At 43.4% G+C, this 19,782-nt stretch overlaps 1 protein-coding gene across 1 annotated transcript in view; it reads left to right on the plus strand.

The window, feature by feature from the left end:
* The window catches only part of DCLK1 (doublecortin like kinase 1), a 347,490-nt gene that overhangs the window by 321,469 nt on the left and 6,239 nt on the right, over window positions 1-19,782 (plus strand). Inside the window, exon 16 of the mRNA XM_069601561.1 lies at window positions 3,889-4,002. Within this exon, the coding sequence (XP_069457662.1) occupies window positions 3,889-4,002 (114 nt within the window). The remainder of the gene's footprint in view (window positions 1-3,888; window positions 4,003-19,782) is intronic.

The raw sequence follows: 19,782 nt of genomic DNA on the forward strand, positions 1-19,782 counted from the left end.
CTAACAGTGCACAGTGTAGAAGGTAATCTGGGGACTAAGGGGATCCTAGATGTAGAGAGTTAGCACGGGGCCATGTAATGGTTGTCTCTTGTCACCTTCCTGCCTTTCTCTGTTAACTCTGCTCACTCCTTATCCCTTTCTTTCCTTACTGTTTTATAATCTAGTGCTGTGCTTAGTCCCTCAGTTGTGTCCAACTCTTTGCACCCCCATGGACTGTACCCCACCAGGCTCCTCTGTCCATGGGGATTCTCTAGGCAAGAATACTGGAGTGGGTTGCCATGCCCTCCTCCAGGGGATCTTCCCAACTCAGGGATCAAAACCAGGTCTCCCACATTTCAGGCAGATTCTTTATTGTCTGAGCCACCAGGGAAGCCCAAGAATACTGGAGTGGATAGCCTATCTCTTCTCTAGGGGGTCTTCCCAACCTAGACTTCAAATCAGGGTCTCCTGCATTGCAGGAGGATTCCTTACCAGCTGAGCTACCAGGGAAGCTCATTTTATCATCAAAAGCTCGTACAAATGGCGTTGCTTTACATAGCCTGGAGCTCTATTAAGAGATGACTGGAGGGACTTCCCTGGTGGTCCAGTGGTTAAGACTTCACCTTCCAATGCAGGGGTTGTGTGTTCAATCCCTGGTGGGAGAGCTAAGATCTCACATGCCTTGGGCCAAAAACCCAAAACGTGAAACAGATACAATACTACAACCAAATTCAATAAAGATTTTAAAGATGATCCACATTTAAAAAAATCTTAAAAAGGCAATGGCAATCCACTCCAGTACTCTTGCCTGGAAACTCCCATGGATGGAAGAGCCTGGTAGGCTGCAGTCCATGGGGTCACTAAGGGTCGGACACGATGGAGTGACTTCACTTTCACTTTTCACTTTCATGCATTGGAGAAGGAAATGGCAACCCACTCCAGTGTTCTTGCCTGGAGAATCCCAGGGACGAGGGAACCTGGTGGGTTACCGTCTATGGGGTCTCACAGAGTCGGACACGACTAAAGTGACTTAGCAGCAGCAGAAGTACCCATATAATTTGGGAAATGACACCCAGTGAGGCACCACTCTATCTTGCTTCCTCTGTCCCTTCAGGCAGAACCTCAGATTACACCAGAGATAAGACACTTGTAAGACTTTCAGTAAAGACACATCATTTCATTTCATCTCATCAAATGTTTAAATCCTCCTCAGATTCTAACTTAGATTCCAAGGCTATTGTTTCATTAACCAAAAAAGAAAAGCTGTTTTCCATGCATCTCTGAGTTTGCTCGTGTGTTTAAAACTCTAGAGCCTCTAATCCTAATTCTCTGGGACTGTCCCCCAGCTTCTCTTTCACCTGTTGAGCTGGGAAGTGAATAAAGGGAGGGTGGTCCTTCACGCGCCCTGCATTTGCACCCCTCTTAAAGAGCACTGCTTACTCCTCATTGAGACCAAGGCTTCCAACTCCAGATCTTCTGGGCCTCATCCTTGACCAGTCCTCCCCTGCTCTTTCAACTTTCTCGCTGTCTCTCTTCCACGGAAACTCTTAACTAGAAGGAGAATAGTTGACTAATTGTTTGGCAGACATGCCTTGTGACTTCCCACTCAGGCCCATCTCTGCACCAACATCGCCCCGCCACACACACACCTGTCAGGACACTCTTACCAGCAGGGACCTAGTGGGATCCTGGATTCCTTGTGAAGTCGGTGCTCACTGGAAACTCATCCTCTCTCCCCAAAACTCCTTTGGTGTTTCTCGCTGAGCCACGTGGCTACACTGCATGCTAATAGCTCTTTTCTTACCTTATTGGCCTGTTTACTGTTTGGCGTGGTGTGTGACCTCTGCCTCCCAGTTAGCCCGGAAGGGTCTGGCAGATGGCAATGCTATCTTTTCCCCACCTAACCATCCCCAGCACAGCCCTGCACAGAGTGGGGACTGCACACAACACTGTTTCCATTCAGGTATCATCCCACCTTTACTCCAGGCGACCTTCACTTCGTATCTCTTTCCACAATACAGAATTTAAAAAAAAGTTTGAATTCACCCTGCATCATTGGAAAGCCCCCTTCGTCTAGATTTGATTTCAGATGTGTCTTAATAAGCAGGATAAGTGTTCCCTCTCCTAGCCATTAATAAAGCAGCACAAGAAGGGCATAAATTGAGCATCCACTGTGTGCAGGGCGCTGAGCCAAGACTTCCACTAAAGATTACAGAAAACATGAAAGATGTGGTACAAGAGTGCAAAGATTCAGTTACACATAAACTTACCTGTGTGTGTATATACACACACTCACAGGCACACAAACAAGGTCACCTAACACCAAAGAGAAGAGAAACAGTGCAAATATATATAATGAAAAAGCATTAGGAGCGTATGGAAGAACTGTTGTAATGAATGGTGCTTAACAGATGGGAAATGTTTTGGAACAGGTGATTAGGACCCAAATTTTGAAGAAAGAGAAGGACCACAGGGTCCATAAGAGCCAAGCCCGTGCCTGTTTTTGGTCACTGTTATTTCTTCATCACTTACTGTAGTGCCCGGCCCATTGCAGGCATGCAGTTACTATTAGCTTAATAAACAAATAGCTGAATGCTGAAAAAAGGAGTAAATCCCATGTGGAGGGACCAGGGAGCAAGCTTGCTGTGCTTGGAAAGCAGCAAATTTATTTTCCTGGGTAGAGCCAAGAAATTCCATGCAAAATTATGGAGAGGAAGTAGGGAAGGAAAATGATGAATGCCGATGAAGTCTTGGCAGGAATAGATAGCAACAATTGTGTATTTATTCATTTATCCCACAAATATTTACTAAGCATCTACTATGAGCCACGGTACATGCTAAGACCTGGGGATTCTATAGTGCACAAAACACACTTTCTGTCTTCAAGGATCGTGCAGTCTCTTCGGCACGCGCTAGTAAATGGTGGCACATAATTTTGACCCTGGTTCTTATTATTCCAACAGTAGTTAGCAAAGGAGAGAAATCAGTCCAATCTTCACTGTAGATGGCTCCGGCAGAGAGCAGAAGCCTTAGTTCAAGTGAGCTCCACTGTGGAGTATGTCAAGGGCAGCAAGGATTAAAAACGTAAGGAAGGGGGCTTCCCTGGTGGCTCAATGGTAAAGAATCTGCCTGCCAATGCAGGAGACACAAGTTCAGTCCCTGATCTGGGAAGACCCCGCGTGCCATGGAGCACTGAGGTCCGAGCACCCTAGAGCCCGCTGCTCTGCAACAGGAGAACCCGTCACAGTGAGAAGCCTGCGCGTCACAGCTAGAGAGTAGGCCCCAATCTCCGCAGCGAGGGAAAAGCCTGAGCAGCCAGGAAGACCTGGCACAGCCAAAAATAAGACACATAAACGCACACAATTAGAAAACGTAAGGAAGAACCTTCCCCCTGGAAAGCTGCCTGGGATTATGGAGTGGCTGATCAAATGGCTGTGGAACCAGACTGAGTTTATTTAGGGGTTCCTGCCTGAGCCCAGGTCCATCAGTTTCCTTTAGCTGCGGGACAGAATTATGGGCTAAGAGAATAAAACTCTTGTGTTAGGGGGAAAAATTTTCTTTTAGATTTTTTTTTTTGATTGTCCAGATTAACTTGCTGTTTGACATATGTCTCCAGAGTGATGACTGGAATCAATTTTACTAATAACCAAAAACAGAAAAATTTTATTTAGGGACAAAGTAAGAGGGTGAAATGACAGAGCAAATTAATTTCAGAGCAAATGTGGACATGAAGGAGCCCTTGGAGCAGTACTTCCAACAACATTGTTTAATGAGGGGACACTGGTTGGTTTCTTCCTGAAATATTATGAATTTTAAGATCACTGCCTGTTACTGGAATATCTTGGCCTCATTTCCCATTTATCTCATTTTTTTTCTTCTCCTTTTTTTTTTTTTATTTCTTTCCTCCAGGACGACGGCCTCCCAGAAAATGAACATCAGCTGTCAGTAGCGGGAAAGATAAAGAAGCATTTCAACACAGGCCCCAAACCGAATAGCACAGCAGCTGGAGTTTCTGTCATAGCAGTAAGCATCTGAAATATCCACCTATAACTTTTTCAAAGCAATCCACCTAAGAGACAGGCATTACTCAGGAGATTCCACCCAGAGACAGCAGAATGGGTCATTTCTTTAGACAGCTCGACCATGGAAAGCACCGGGGGAGGTCTGGGGCTTATATATATATGATGTGTTTTTGCTGATCATTTCCGCGGGAGTTGCATCATTATCCAACACCTCCAGGGTGCCTTGCAGTATATATTAATTTCATGATTTATTTTTTAAAGCAGAAAACCTCCCCCACACTGGACTCTGTGCCAATGCAAACTTCTGGGCTCTGAGAAAAAAAGAGTTCCTAGTGTCCTTTTTCCAGGACCTGGGAGGGAAGGGGAGCTGAGACATGGCAGAGAGAGGTTGGAACACTATAGATCTTTGTACAAGACTTAAACGAAGGCCAAAAACATGGCAGCATGCTTACCCACTGAGATTTTCAGCGAAACTGAATTGCTGTGAACACCCAAAGAAATCACGATTTCTTGCTCCTTAGAAATGTCTGTTTTCAAAGTGGAGAATCTTTTAATATTTACCATTTTGTTGATGCGGCTGCACAAGGCTTTTTATTTTTTTTCTTTCCCTCTGTTCCATACATGCAGACATATACTACACGCAATTTGATAGCAGCTCTAGGCAAAGATTAAATTGGGCAGAGAAATAATGAAACCTCATACTTCCTGGTGTCATATTCCAGAGTAAATATATTCAGGTCCCAGATTACTTGAGTTTTTAATAATTTCCTTTTTTTCCCCCCAAGTGTGTACATTTTACCAGTGTATCCATTGTAAAATCACTTGAGCTGTTTTTCTTTTCCAAACAAACAACTTCGGCACTGTGTCAAATTTTTAAAAGTTTTTGTGCTACGAAGTACACATCATTCTTGTCAGCAATACTGAATATTTAACTACTTCTACCGGTGTTTTTCTTTCTCTCTCTTTTCTGTTTTTGGTTGTTTCAGAACTCCAGAAAAGAGACAAAGATAAATGAATGACCTATTAGATACAAGCAGTCTCAGATCTGGGTTACTGAATATTTGAGAGGAGCTTCCAGAATTTGCAGGTGGCACGAGGGCATGCATACCCTTCCCTGGACTGTTCGCATATCATGATTTTTGACTGAACCCTTTCAGCAGGGAGTTACATGACTGTGAGTCAGTGGCTCACGAGCATACTGACAGCGCTAACTAGAATGCATACTCTTTCCTGGTGCTCCTCTGTGCTGCTGGGGGTTGAATATACAAGCTCTTGTTCTGGCCCTACCTGTCTGGTTCTTTCTAAGGAAATTCAGTGTAGAAGCATAGTGTCCTTCCTGTCTTCATCAGTGTTCTTTGTTATCAGCTAACATTCAGTCAGTAATTTTTGAAAGTAACAATCTCATGGTGCTTCTCAGGGAAACCAGACGTTCTATCCTCTGCTTTCATCATTCATTCAAGACATAAGTCTATTCCAAAATGTTTGCTTCCACAGTTTCCTTTTGGAATGGACTGCCAGCACGCTTGTCCATGAAAAGAACTGCTTTTCTGCTCCTGCTGAGGGCTTACAATTGCTAGAGAGGGTGCTTTTCCCACCTGTCATTCTGGGGTTTGTTTTCATTTTTCCTGGCCTTTTATTTTAATTAGTCTTTGGTTCAGTTTGCCTTGGTTGCTCAAGAATGCTTTGTTCACAGTATTCTGGGAATCTTACGGAAATCTTATAATGACTGAGAGCAGGAACTTCAGGGAAATTCTCCAGTGGACAGGCAACACAGATAGGAGGGGAAATCCTACTTTCATCAAATATGGATAAATTTTGAAACCTATTCCATATGAGTTTATTAAAACTTCATCTAAGTAGATCTCCCCCAAAACCTTCAGTTAGTATTTGAAGATTAAAAGTCCACTGATACCTTTCTAAATATCATGACGGGACCATTTTGAATGCAATTTAGTATCAGTTTCCCAGTTCATCACTAACATGTTTCCATGGAGATTGTACCAGCTGGCAATAAACTTATAAACTGTAGAATGGGCTGTGTGATGCTGAGTTGTACATTAGTTGCAAGCTGATTTAATCTCTTTATCCTACAAAGTTGTGCAAAAAATCATCCACTTAACTCAGTTCAAAATAATTGACTTTTTAGAGAAATAACTGAAAAAGTGCCTTGTCAAATTCTAAAGCACAATTCATATGTTGACCACTATGATTAATATTTCAAATGAAAGAGAATATGGCTGTAAATTTCAGAGAGTATTTCAGGAGGCGCTCACGGGCCATAATAGATGCATGTATGCATCTTCTCCAGAATGCTTGTCCCTCATATAAATGTCCACACCCTCCATAGAAACCTGAGGTAGGTCCCCAGGTACAGGATGGGAGTTAGAAACCAGCCAGTTTGACTGCCTTTGTGCTTAGCTTTCAAAATGGCACTGGATAAGTTAATGTATACTCCATATCCATGTTCCCATTCTTAAAGTGCAAAAAATTAGACTCGGGACCATCGCCCGGTGAAGGAGCCCTGGCATTAAAAATATCCCAACTCAAACTAAAGTTTAATTGCAAAGGAATGACATTCTGCTGTGAGGCAGAATATAAGTGAGAGATAGAAGGAATAGCTTTCATAAATGATGTGTTCTGTAAAGATCATTTGATAATTTAATAATGAACATAATTATTGATTCATCCACATGATAGAAATTTCTGTAATAATTACACTGTAATGACTTCTATTTGATAGGTATAGAGGAAAAAGAAACTGATTTCAGCATAGATTTCATTCAGACGGAATTTTTTTCTCATGGGCATGTATGCTTTTCCTAGAGGCTATCAAATGATGTATTTTCTTTTAAACTGCCATGATTATAAGACTATTTTTTTAGAAATTATATGCACCCTTTAAAATTCAAAAATATATATACTGTCTAGAATGGTGTATCAATTGGCTTATTGTTGTTTTTTTTTTCTTCAGAAAATCAGCAATTAAATTATTGGTCTTTAACTGGTAATTCTCTTCCCTTAGTTAAAAACCTCACTGTTAGAAACCTCACTATCTGCTCATACAGGGATTCATGACACTTTTTCTTTCTCAGAGTGACAAAGGAAAAAAGAGCATATTGTCATAACAAACAGACTCTAGTCACAGGTATCGTTTATGACATGAGGGTAGTTTAACACGCATTCATGGTTCTAAACCTTAATGTTTCCTGTTCGTGTTGTCATTTTCTTCTTCTCTGCCTCCCACCCCCTACATGATTAAGACCAAAGAGAGGACAAATGATAACTTTATATTAAGGTCCTCGAGTTAGCTGGGAGAGTAATTACCCACTGGAGGCTCCCGGGGATCACAGGGCCCTTCGCAGAAGAGGAGAGGTGTCTGGCATTTAGGTCAGATGGCGTGACTGGGTGGAGCCCACTGCTGTCCTTATAACTGGGACACCCCGTCTCCATTGTTCCCTGCTGCCTCACTACCTTTCCCAGTAGTTGGGGGATTGAAACAAAATCAAACCAAAGAAACCCAGAACAGACCAGAGAAAGGGAAACAAAAGGTTATTAAAATGCAATTTATAGACGTAAAATGGAATTAGAGATGACATTTTAACGGTGGACTTCTTGAGAGCTGAGGGAGGGGAGGGAGGCGTTATTAGATTTGCTCAGCTTGATGAAGAACCGATGACTCAGATGTCAGTTCCAATTTATTTTTCCTCATTTAATGCTGTTTATTATTTTAACCGGTAATTTTCCTAATGCTTTCAAGTTCTTATTTTGCATTTTGCTCATGCAAATAGAGAATTTCAGTCTAATTGAACAAATCCATACTAATCAGTGTACTAATAATTGTGATAGTGGGCAGCTTCCTTCTGAAGGCGGGGACCCCTGCGCTAGAGCCATTTCCGAATGCGGTGTCATGGGCCGCCTTGCCTGTAGGTGGCAATAGAGAGCCAGTTACTGAGTAGCTATCCCTGAGCTGAAACAGAAATGCAGGCCTTCATCTTCCTTCCAGTACACAGCAAGTGTACTTCGATTTTTTTTTTCCCTAAATAAAACGAACTGTACATTTTTTTTTTTAAAGATTAAAATCTCACAGTGCTGTTCTGTGAATACTGGAATAGCCTAGTTCGTCATCAGAATACCAAATCTTCTGAGCAGTTTCTAGTTTAAATCACGGGTGCCCTGGCATGTTTCTGAAATGCCTTTGTGAATTTTGTAGTAGACTGTCCTCAGCATCATGGCAGTACCACACTTTAAAGCACTCATGAGACTCTCCAGAAAGAAAAGTGGTCAGTGTGCTTCTTCTCATGGGCGGAACGGGGAGTCGGACGTAAGGCGTGATTACTGTTTCTCAAATTTGGGGGATTGAATCTTTTCTTCCTAGGAAGCCAAAAGCTAACATCTTATTCCAGGAGGGACAACCTTGAGATCTTACCCTGTCTTCTATTTATTGTACCTTTTGTCATAAGCACTTACCTGTACATGTGCATTTTTAATATACAGTGAAAACTTTCATTTTATTTTCTATAGTTTCTTAGAGAAAATTTACTGTTTTATACTGTATCTAGTTTAGAAATGTAATTTAAGAGTAGCTTTGCTTTTGAAGATTAACTCTGAGAGAAATCCAAAGTGCTGTGATTCAAAACCTTTCATCTTTTATTTTTTTTATGAAGGCCTCAAATTTAAGCTTGATGGGGTAAGATTTTTTGGTGGGCGGGGGGTGGGGGTACCAATCTGCTTTCTCTTAGGTGGCTAAAGCTGATTGCAACACTTTATGGTAAGGCATTTAACACTGCTCTAGAATATGAAGAGGTGTTTATATCTTTTGAAATTGAGAGGATATTATTAAATGTGCATTCAAAAACTTGTTTGACAAATTAGATCTTTTCTAACAAATTGGCCTCCGAGATACTCATGAGGGATTAGTGTCTTTTCTTGCCTTTTTATTTTCAATGTATAGATTTAGGGTATTAGCTAGTCGCCCTGCACAAGAAGTGTCGTTATTTCTATATACATATATAGTCAGTGAAGAACAGCTTGGTCTGGAGTCTTAATCCTTTAGCACAATGTCGATCCACTGAGTTGCCCCCATTTCTCTCTGCTCAGCTGGACCACGGGTTTACCATCAAGAGATCAGGGTCTTTGGACTACTACCAACAACCAGGAATGTATTGGATAAGGTATGAGATGGTGCAGCTCAAGTCAGTGTTTCCATGGCAACGTGCTGGCAGTCTCCATTAACCAGTTCCTTCAGTGGATAAACATGCTTTTGATTTGTTATCCAGTCCATATGCTGCTTTATCAGTTTCATTTTAATCTTGATTGAGATGCCACACCCCCTCATTCCTTTTTTTCACCCATTATTCACACTGACATTTGCCAGCTTTCTTTCCATTGCACATGCTCAGTATCAGTTCTCCTTACAGTTAAAAGGACAGTATATTTAGTGTTAATGTCAAAGCATTTTCCTGATGTTGCTAATTAAATCGATGATTTCCAGTGTTCTTCTGTCCCTTAACAAATGAAAGAAAAATAGTACCTTAGTATATATTCTATAGAAGTATATACTGTCATTTTAAAATCATCAAGCCCGACCTTGACCTTAGTAGATGGATGAAACAATGCATTTACACCTTAGTCATAGAAGCTCCTCTAAACACAGTGAGCTATAGAATGCATTGTGTGTGTTGGTAAGCTTGTGTTTCCAGATTCTCCACCTTTTTGTTTCATTTTGTTTCTGTTTTATTGTTACCTCTCTCCCCTTGGAAATCCCTCTATGTACTAGCTATTGCATGAATTTATTTTTCGATATTTTGTAACTGTCAGATTACTTAGCTGGCTTATCTGCTCAAGCAAAAGGGACTATGGGAGGTATTGATTTTTTTTTAACTGGGTTAAGAATTCTATCCAGTCGTTTTCTATTCTGGTCAACTGCCCTGGCATTTCCTTCAGAGGGCATTGTTTGTGTCTCTTTAAGTTATCCACAGGCAGGATGAGTTTTGATGATTTGAGAAATGAACTCTGAGAAGTCCTAGGCAACTTTTCTCCTCCATCTTAATGTTTCTGAAATGATCTCCAGGTAAAGCTCCACATTTTAGCATTTGCTAAGAAAAATTCTACTGGGTTTGGCATTTCCCCTCAAATGATGGTGCCTTATACTGTTTCCAGAAATAGACTAACTCATTAAAAAAATAAGAATAATATGTATAATAATATATAATTTTAACCCCCAGTTATTACTTTTTTTTCTACAATTAGACAATAGGATCAAAGCCCTTAGAGAAGCAGACAAAGCTAATCTTTGACAAACTATCCAACTATCTAAGATTGTGGCCATTTCTAAGCCTGCTAAAAACAAGAAAATACTCAAATTTCAAGACGTGTCTTAAAGTCAGTTTTACACAGCAGGCATTTGTATCTTCTGGACGGATGTACATGCAGGAGTTGCACTCCTTTTTATTTACCTAAGTAAATAGCTTTATAGATACAGAAAGAACTTTGTTTTATGTTTAACCTTTTTTTTTTTGATGGGCGGATGACTCAGTCATGATTTGTGCAGACTCTTTTTACATGGAAGATGATGCATCCAGTTTTTTACTTTTTCCTGAAATGTAATATACATTCTGAAAAGTGCACTCGAGTGCATATCTCAGTGCATTTTCACAAACAGCAGCCCCGAGATGAGGCACAGAGCATCTCTAGCGCCCCCAGAGGACCCCTGCCCCCAGGGCTCTTCCAGGAGGGCCACGCAGCCCCGAGGGCAAGCTCTGACCTGGAGTCTGTCCGCATTAATTAGTCTTGCCTGGTTTTGTTCTTTATATAAATCGAATCATGCGCCACCCTTTTTTTAATTGTGTGTCTCCCAACCTCAGGGATATTAACCAAACATATATGAGTATAAAGATATACAGTTAAAGATAGGTATCAAATGTGTCTAATTACAGTTGTGCCTATTTATATAACACAAATGACAATATATATACATTAATTTTTTTAAAAATCTCCAGATAATTACTAAATTTGTGGGCTTGAGGGTGGGTGCAAAACCCCAAATAAACACAATAATTAATAGATGTAGCCAAGGCTAGAAAAGGCCATTTAACTGAAATCCTAGCAGTGGTTCCCATCAGCAGACAAAATGACACATCCCTGAATAATGGGCAGGAGCAGATGGGAGATAATCTCTTTTTCCTTCCACACATAAACTGCTCTGTTTTCCAGCTGGGGGCAGTAACAACAATGTTTATAGTTAATGCTGTACTAAACAGCACACCCAGTATGTAAAGCTAAATTGGAGAAATGATGCTAAAAACTCATCTGCGTATATGCTTAATTAGGAAGTTTTATAATGCCATTTAGCTCCAGAACGAACACACTCCCCTCACTGATTGCAAATGCTTGCCTTTTATCTCCACGGAAGTGGGAGCATTTGTCTAACCACGGTGGCAGCCAACTCGCAACATAAACAATCATTTCGGGCGGAATGTCCCTGCTCCCAATTGTTGTGTTTACAAGTGCTCCTGGCTGTTTTCACTGCTCTGAGCAGAACACTCAGAGATGGGCTTGCATTTGGTAAAGCAGCTCACATCAGGGCAGAGGCTGAGCAAGCATCTCTTCAAGGTGCCCAGCATTGGCAGTGTCCCTCTTAGGAGGCTTATTGCTGATGGTGGAGAAATGGGGGAGGGGGGCTTGTTCCTCCTCCTCTCATTCAGTCGCCTGCCTTGAACACAGAGATGCTTCCAGGCTGTGGCCAAGGGAGCCGCATCCTGCAAGGCTTCTTTCTCCAGGAGACCTTACTCCTGTCCTCCAGAGCCTTGGGTGACCCTCTCCCAGGAATGGGCTGCCTGGGCCATTCCACCTTCTCATGGAGGGGACTCCAAAGGCCCTGGAAAACACTGACATTCTGTTCCATTTTTTCCTGCCTGAAAATGCAACCTTATCCAAAGGGGAAGCAGTCATCCCCATCCCTGCTTTTCAAGGGAAGCTGTCCCCTGGCAGGTGCTGTGCCCAGCAGCACATGAAGAAGAATTCCTGTGTCTTCTGCACACAGAACGGGGCAAGAGCCAGAAACCAACTGAATGAAACAAGTAGCAAAGCAAGACACACGCCAAGAATGCCACATAAGATAAAACGCGGAGTAGAGCTAGGACGATAGGGGGCTGGAGTTCCAGCCCTGAGCTGACTCATGTGCACCCTGGATTCGAGCACCGTCCTACAACAGTGAGTAATGAGGCAGAGCTGCGGCAGCCACGCAGCCCTTGTAGCCTATTCAATGCTGCCGTGCTCTGCTGCTAAAAGGAATGGGTCAGTTAAAGGCATTTTGCTCGGTGTAGGTTTGAAAGATCAGTTCCCACGAAAGCCAGAGAGAACTCCTCACAGGGTGAAGTAAGTCAGTGAGTGAAGTTGCTCAGTCGTGTCCAACTCTTTGCGACCCCGTGGACTGTAGCTCACCAGGCTTCTCCGTCCATGGGATTCTCCAGGCAAGAATACTGGAGTGGGTTACCATTTCCTTCTTCAGGGGATCTTCCCAACCCAGGGATCGAACCCGGGTCTCCCGCATTGGAGGCAGACCCCTCCAAAGACACATGGGAGGTTGCAATAGGTTGCGAAAGTTGGCTTGGCCTTGCTCTGCCCTTGAGAAAAGTACCACAGCCCCCAAAGAGTGTCAGAAGTGCGGTAGGAAGGAAGGGCAGGGGTCTTAGTTCTAGCAAAGGATTAACCACTCTCCCCGACCCTGGCCCGGGCCTCCCTCAGCAACAGAAAGTTTAACACACAGAAAAGGCACAGACTTAAACTTCGAAACCACCCAGACTGTGATTACAGAGAAAAGTATAGAGAAAGTATGAGGTCTGGTTTTACACCTGTCCCATGATACTGAAAAGTGAGTTATTAGGTTCAAAAGCAGAGCAACAGTACTTTGTCTTCTATTGATAGTTCCACAAATGGTCATGAAGAGAAACACAGAACTAGTGAGACATCTGTATCATTTTACCAAGTCAAACACGTTGCTCACTATCTGAGATTTTATTTTGTTTCATTTTATTTTCAGAGCCCCTTTGAGAGAGGATCCCTATATATGTGCGTGTATATATATATATATATATATATATATATATATACACATATATATATACATATAATCTTTTTAAAGCTTAATATATTTTATATTAGAAAAGAGAAATTTGCATGGCATTCCAAGACTTACTGATTGTGTATAAACTGAAGTGAAATTTTATATGTTTTCCTGAAAGTCTTGGTAATTTGGTATTAATGGGAAATTTTGTGGTATTGTACTTATTTTAACCTTGCCTCAGCACCTCCTTCCCTCTTTATGATTTAAAAAGCCACAGACATTCTTTTATATGTAGTTGTTCCTGAATATTTTGATTCCACATGCTCGCCAGTGATTTCACTGATAGAATGTAGGTTTTATGGGGTATAAACATGTAGGAAAGAATGATCATAAAGAACTTAATTGAAAGTATTGACACACTGTCATTTTGTTAAGAAAGAGTGCGAAATATCCATATGCTGAAGTCAGACAGTTCTCAAATACATGTCAGACACGCGACACTCCTAGAAACTAAGGAGCCTTGAAAATCGAGATGATCGCAGCTCGATTAAAGATGGGCAGCTCTGTGCATGGAGAGCCTGTGGCCTTTGTGTTGAGAAGCCCTGTTTTGGATCCAGCTGGCAACCCACTCCAGTACTATTGCCTGGAAAATCCCATGGACAGAGGAGCCTGGTAGGGTACAGTCCATGGGGTTGCAAAGAGTCGGACACGACTGAGCGACTTCACTTGTGCTGCTTCCTTGTGTTGTGATCTCAGGCAAGGCATGCGTTCCTTCCCTGATCTTCAGTTTCCCCACCTGTAAAAATGAGATGGGTATTATCAACCTTCCAAATCTGTGGCAAGAATTAAATGAGCTGCCTGTACAAAAGTGCCTTCACAGACTCAGCCCAAAAGAAGAGTCCAGAAAAGACTGCTCCAAGAGAAAACCATCCATTCCACACAAGAGAGAGATTTTCCTGAGAAAACTCATCTCTCTCCAGAGCAAAGCATTTATCATTAAAGTAGAACCATGACCTTTTTTGATGCTGTGATTAGAACAAACTTGAATAAGCTATATGTTAGATTATTCATGAATTGAGGGGCATTAAATTTCACTTAAAGTAGTCTATGGCCCCAAATCCTGATGAAGTGTATGTTGTTTTTTTTTTAAGTATATGTTTAATTAAAAAGTTATCCTCTAGGGCAGAGATTGCCATGTTATAGCCAATGGCCTGAATCTAGTGCACTGCCTGTTTTTGTAAATAAAAGTTTATTGGAACACAGATTGGAACACATTGGAATGGATTGGAACACATCCATTCACTTATAACCAACCTATGGCCACTTCCACTCTACAAGGGCAGAATAGAGTAGTTGTGTCAGAGAACTATAGCCTGCAAAACCTGAAGTATTAATTATTCACCCTTTCCAGAAAGAAATTTTCTTCTCCTATTCTAGTAGGAAAAGATACCACCTGGTGGGCTTGTTAAAAACTGTATAACCACCACCTAGTGGAATAGAATGCCTGGCACAGAGTAGGTGCCTCAATAAACATTTGCTAATAAATAAATGATTGAATTTTGCAAGGAGGGGACCATTAATAGAGAAACCTTGAGTTTTTGAGAATAAATGTGTTTTTTAAGAGTTTGGGATATCTGAGAGCCTAAACAATCAAATCACATATGAAATGCTCCACGATTACATCAACCCAGGAGTAACAAAAAATTCTAATAAAAGGAGTCACCCCTTAACCCACTTGCTTAGTAAGTTCTAAATTTCCATAGATTTTCTTAAGATAAACTATGCCTGCAGTTGTCCTTTAGTTTATTAGCCTGATGAAGGAAAAGCAACATGGCAGCCCAGCTTAACTTCTGCTGTGAGACAGTCAGGGGTCATAGAGCAGAGGAAGCATGTGAATTCACCCTCTAGAAGCCTGAGCTCAGCAAGGGGCTATCATTTTAACCTTCTGATAGGAGGCTACTAGAAACCCTCTGCAGAGCTGGACAAGATCCTGTTAAGAACCAGATCAGCGGGAGGAGCCTGCGTTTATGAAGCGGTAGAGAAACCTGGAGCACCCCTACCCCAGGACATGAGAAACCCCATTTAAGAGGCTGGTGCCTAGGAAAGAGCTTCAGAGGCCAACAGTTTCTTTCCATGAAGCCCCCTGTTGTCTCCTTCACTTCAGGGAAATACCATGTCTCAGTCCAGATAGTGCACAACGCCTGGCAAGACCCTCAACGGATATTAAAGCAAAACAAAATAAAACCGTAATAAGTATGGCCGCACCCAAAAAAAGAGGAACGAGTAGGGTGATACATCAATTGAGGTGTCAGCTTAATTTTACTAGCAAGCAAAACATTTCCAAAGTGGCAAGCAAATCGTAACTCAGTCCCCACAGAGTAAGGGCGAGCGAAGGAGAGGGTTCCTGAGATTAATGCCCCAACAGCTGCATCCCCGGCTCACTCTCCTAGGTGGTATGAATAATGGATGGGCTCAAAGACAACATGCACAGTAATGTTCTTTTATTAATGAAATGAAGACTGTTTGTGATAGCTAGCAATAAATTTAGAAATGTAAAAAAGGAAAAAGAGTCACTGCTTGCCTCTGAAAAATGCAGTTACTTCAATCCAATAATTACTGCCACATCAGAAAGCATTGCCTCCAGACTTAAATGAGGTGTATCTCTTGCAGGTCCGCCATGACAAATATTTTTGATCCACAGACAGAAGGCCTGTTGTTTACCGAGAGAAAAACAGAACCCGTTCTAGTAGATTGATGGTGATATTAAGCATATTCATGGCATTTCACAGGTGGAAGTTCCCCTGGGGGTGAGGCACTGTAGCACCTCCCATCATTCTCTGCACTGCGAAATAGCTCAACCGACGTGGTGGTTAGGAAATGTGCCCAGGGTCACATAATCAGCTGAGGCAGGACAGAAGGCCGGCTCTCCCCACTTCCCCCTGCTGCTGCTACCAAGGGGCTTAGGCTACAGCTACCAGGCAAGGCAGGCATTGCACAGATGTGGGTGACTCAGCCTGGCAAAAACAAAGTCACACCCCATCTCCTGTTCTCACTTCATTCTGACCTTCCGCCCCCCATGCTGTATTTTTCCCATAACATGGGCCAGGTGGGTACAGCCTAGGTGTTCATGCTGCTTTCCAGATTCGAGGTCAGAAAGAAGGATTTCAAAAATCTGAGTACTGTCTAGAGTAGTTTTACTGTAATAGAAGCCGCCACTGGCCAAACTCATTCGGTGAATCTGTTGTTAGAATACATTTCCTTGGTCTTATTCAAGCACTGTCTCTCATTTGTGCATGCCTGGTGTTACAGGCACCAAAACATGATCAGTCTGAATTTCTTTAAGAGCTTCAACTGCTATGTGCGTCTGCCCATGAGCTGCTGAGGTAACCGGCATGATTTTATCATTCCTCGGGTTTCACATTTCATCCAGCAGCTCCTCAGGACACCCTGATCAGCAGGGGCTTGCAGTCTGAGGTAGGAGCATGTAGAGTCTCTTCTGTGTAGAACACGAGTATATTTGTTACTCCATATCACTTCCTTTGGTCCGTTGTTGGTTCTGTTTATCAGGATCCCCCAGTCCGCTGTTAGCTGGCTGTAGCCCCGTGCACTACAGCTGTCATTGTCGGGTTCATGTGTACAATAAGTAGATCAGAGCTTCCTATGTGGTTACTACTGGTCAACTCCAGCATCTCAAGAGATTGCTTGCTCACCTCTAACCTGTAATAATTAGCACCAAAATGTGATAATGCAGGCTTCAGATTTTCTTACGAGCGCTTAATGAAGTGATAACTTACTGAAGAAACACTTGGGAATTCCACAGCAAGTCCATTCATGTCTATTGCACAGAGCTGCAAACTGTGAGCAAAATAAACTCATGAAATAATAAATCCGTTAGAAAGTCTTAAGTTTTAAAGGAACATCAAGGCTGGGGACAACCTTACCTTATAAAGACAGGTGTTAGGGAAGAGAGACCCTATTTGCTTGATATCTGGGAAATTTTTGTGATTGAGAAAGAAGAAAGCAGGCTTTCAGAAATGGTTGAAAGAGCCTGGAATTTAAATCTATGAGGCAGCACTTCAAAGGGAAAATTATGAATGTTTTCTGGGGAGAAAATTACCAATTGGATAATAAATATTTTTGTAGCATTATTCTTAAAAATTATGTATTGGCATACTATTCTTATTCTTTGCAGAATTCATCTGTCCTTAACTACCTGTAGGGGCTACAGAACTTAGCTGAAAAACTTGAGCAACACAGTTTTTAGAGGAAAGTTAACTTTATAGCCACAATTAAAATTCCAAAGAGATCATATATGACAGAGCTTATTGTGATAAGAAATTGACCACGACCCAAGGTTATTTAGTAGATAAATAGGAGTATAAGAGATTATTAACTTTATCTGATGTAAGCATTTGATCATATCTAAAACATAAACTGCATTCTTAAATAGTAAGACTCACAATATTTTTAACTTCTTACTCTTTTATACTATAGAGTTGCTTGGGGTTCTGTTTTGTTGTTATCTGAGAGGTTCAGATGCGGCTGTGGCTTCAGTCATGGGTGGACTCAGTTGTCTGCAGGCTGGCTCTTTCCACCCCTCCTCTTTGCCTCCCTGTAATGGCTTCAGTCTGGAGCTTCACACGGTACCACCTCCAGCCTGGCCACCCTCTCAGCTGGGAGTCACTGTGAGTCCAAATCATTGGGTAGTCTCCTCTGGCCTAGGAACTGGGTGGGGTGCCCATCCTGAACCAACCACGGGTCCTGGGGAACGCAGTCAGCACAGGCTTGCTTCTGGGTCACAAGCAACCCTGCCCCGCCCTCTGAGATGGAACCAGAGACTGCGGGAGCGGGGGGTGTCTGAAGGGAAATAGATATGGTTAACTATAAGCAGAGCAAGCGGGTGCTGCGTCTGCCAATGGGGACACTGAGTGTCCTGTCACAGGATCATTCTGAGTAATATTGAGAACTAGACGCTGGGAAATTTATTGTAAGCACATTGTGACTGCTAGGACAAGGAGTCTGACTGTACGAGGAACTGTAAATAAATCAGTCCTGGGCAGACTGACCTGTCAGCTGGGTGCGGGACGGCCCGGGGGTTGGGTGTGCAGGAGGAGGGGAGTCCCAGGACCTCTGTTATACTCCCCTCCAGTTAAAAAGCTGCACGTCCGAGAGCATCTCCTTTGTGCTGTGAACTGTGGAGACACAACAGACAGGATGCCCAGACCTGATCCTAGTGTCCGCAGCGTGGCAGGGAAGACAGTGCTTCAAAGTCGGTCACGGTGCGGGCAGGGTGCGCGGTAATAGCTGTGCTGGGCTTCATGGGAACGCGGAGAAGTTCTTAAAGTGAAGCTCGGTCCCTCGAGGTGGAAGCAGAGTGAGCAGAGGCCCAGGGAGCAGAGGCCTGGGGGCAGTGGCGTCCTCTGGGTCATCTCTGAGAGCAAGTGTGTTGGGGGCCCTAAGCCTTGCTTGTGGAGCCTTCGAGAATACTGAGCAGACCTGGGTGGGCTGGAAACTGCCCGCCTGTCATCGTGCCCAAGTGTCCCTCGAAGTTCGCAGGCCCAGAATGGGACTGCATATGCGGGGAACCCTGGCCTGCTGTCCCTGAGAGAGTTCTTGGGTCTCTGGCATGGGAAAGCCCTGGGCTTTTGGCCTTGGATGCTGCCTGTGGTCTGTGTCTCCGCCCCAGCTCACTGTGGCTGGGGACTGGAGAAGGCAACCACTGGAGTGCAGCGGCTCCTTGGAGTTCTGTTTCAATAGGCTTTAGAGTCAGCGGGAAGGAGCTGCCCGAGCCCGGAGGAGAACCAAGTTCTGTCCCTCTTTGGTGACAAGGGTGGGTCTCTCCGCGTGTCTGGGCCCAGGCAAGGCCCCGGGCAAAGAATGCTTTACAAATGCTTTCTCAAAGTGGAGTCTGTACATCCAGCAGAAACAATCATCACACCCTTTTCCATGACCTGTTGATCATGACATGCTATGTTTTCAACAATAGAAAGTGAAAGTGAAGTCGCTCCGCTCATTCATCTCCGACTCTTTGCGACCCCATGGGCTGTAGCCTACCAGGCTTCTCAGTCCATGGGATTTTCCAGGCACGAGTACTGGAGTGGGTTGCCATTGCCTTCTCCAGGGGATCTTCCCAACCCAGGGATCGAACCCGGGTCTCGCACATTGTAGGCAGACGCTTTACCCTCTGAGCCACCAGGGAAGCCCAGGAGCTGCCGTCAAGATCTTGGAGACTCAGCACAACTGAAAGCCCAGCAGCATCTGAGCGCCAGGGCCGAGCAACAAAGGCCAGCGTTTAAAAGCTGCTCACTAGGGAAGGTGGCGGGAGGGGCCAGAACTGATCGCTTAAGAGGGACAAGCAAAGGGCTGGCCAGGCAGAGGGACAAGGAAGGGAGAGAATATGATTTGCCCCTGAGAGCATCTGGAGGAGTGAACGTAAGGGAGTGGTGCCATCCGAGCTGTGAGCGCACAGACGGGGCATTATGGTGTCGGCGGGGAAATCGCCTGTCAGTGGCTGCCGCCAAGAGCGACTTGGAGTGGGTTGAGTCCCTGTGGGGAGATGAGGTAGACGTGGAGAAGGTGCTAGTGAGAGAGAGAACGTACTCTAGGTTCTAATGTGAGCTGGGTTCTGCACCGCTTTCCTCTGACCTGTGCAGTGCCTTCATTTTAAAACCTCTTACATTGAAAAGAGAACAAACAAGCCACCACCTTATTTTCCTG

The sequence above is a fragment of the Ovis canadensis genome, chromosome 10, assembly GCF_042477335.2.
Source record: "Ovis canadensis isolate MfBH-ARS-UI-01 breed Bighorn chromosome 10, ARS-UI_OviCan_v2, whole genome shotgun sequence".
Lineage (NCBI taxonomy): Eukaryota > Metazoa > Chordata > Mammalia > Artiodactyla > Bovidae > Ovis > Ovis canadensis.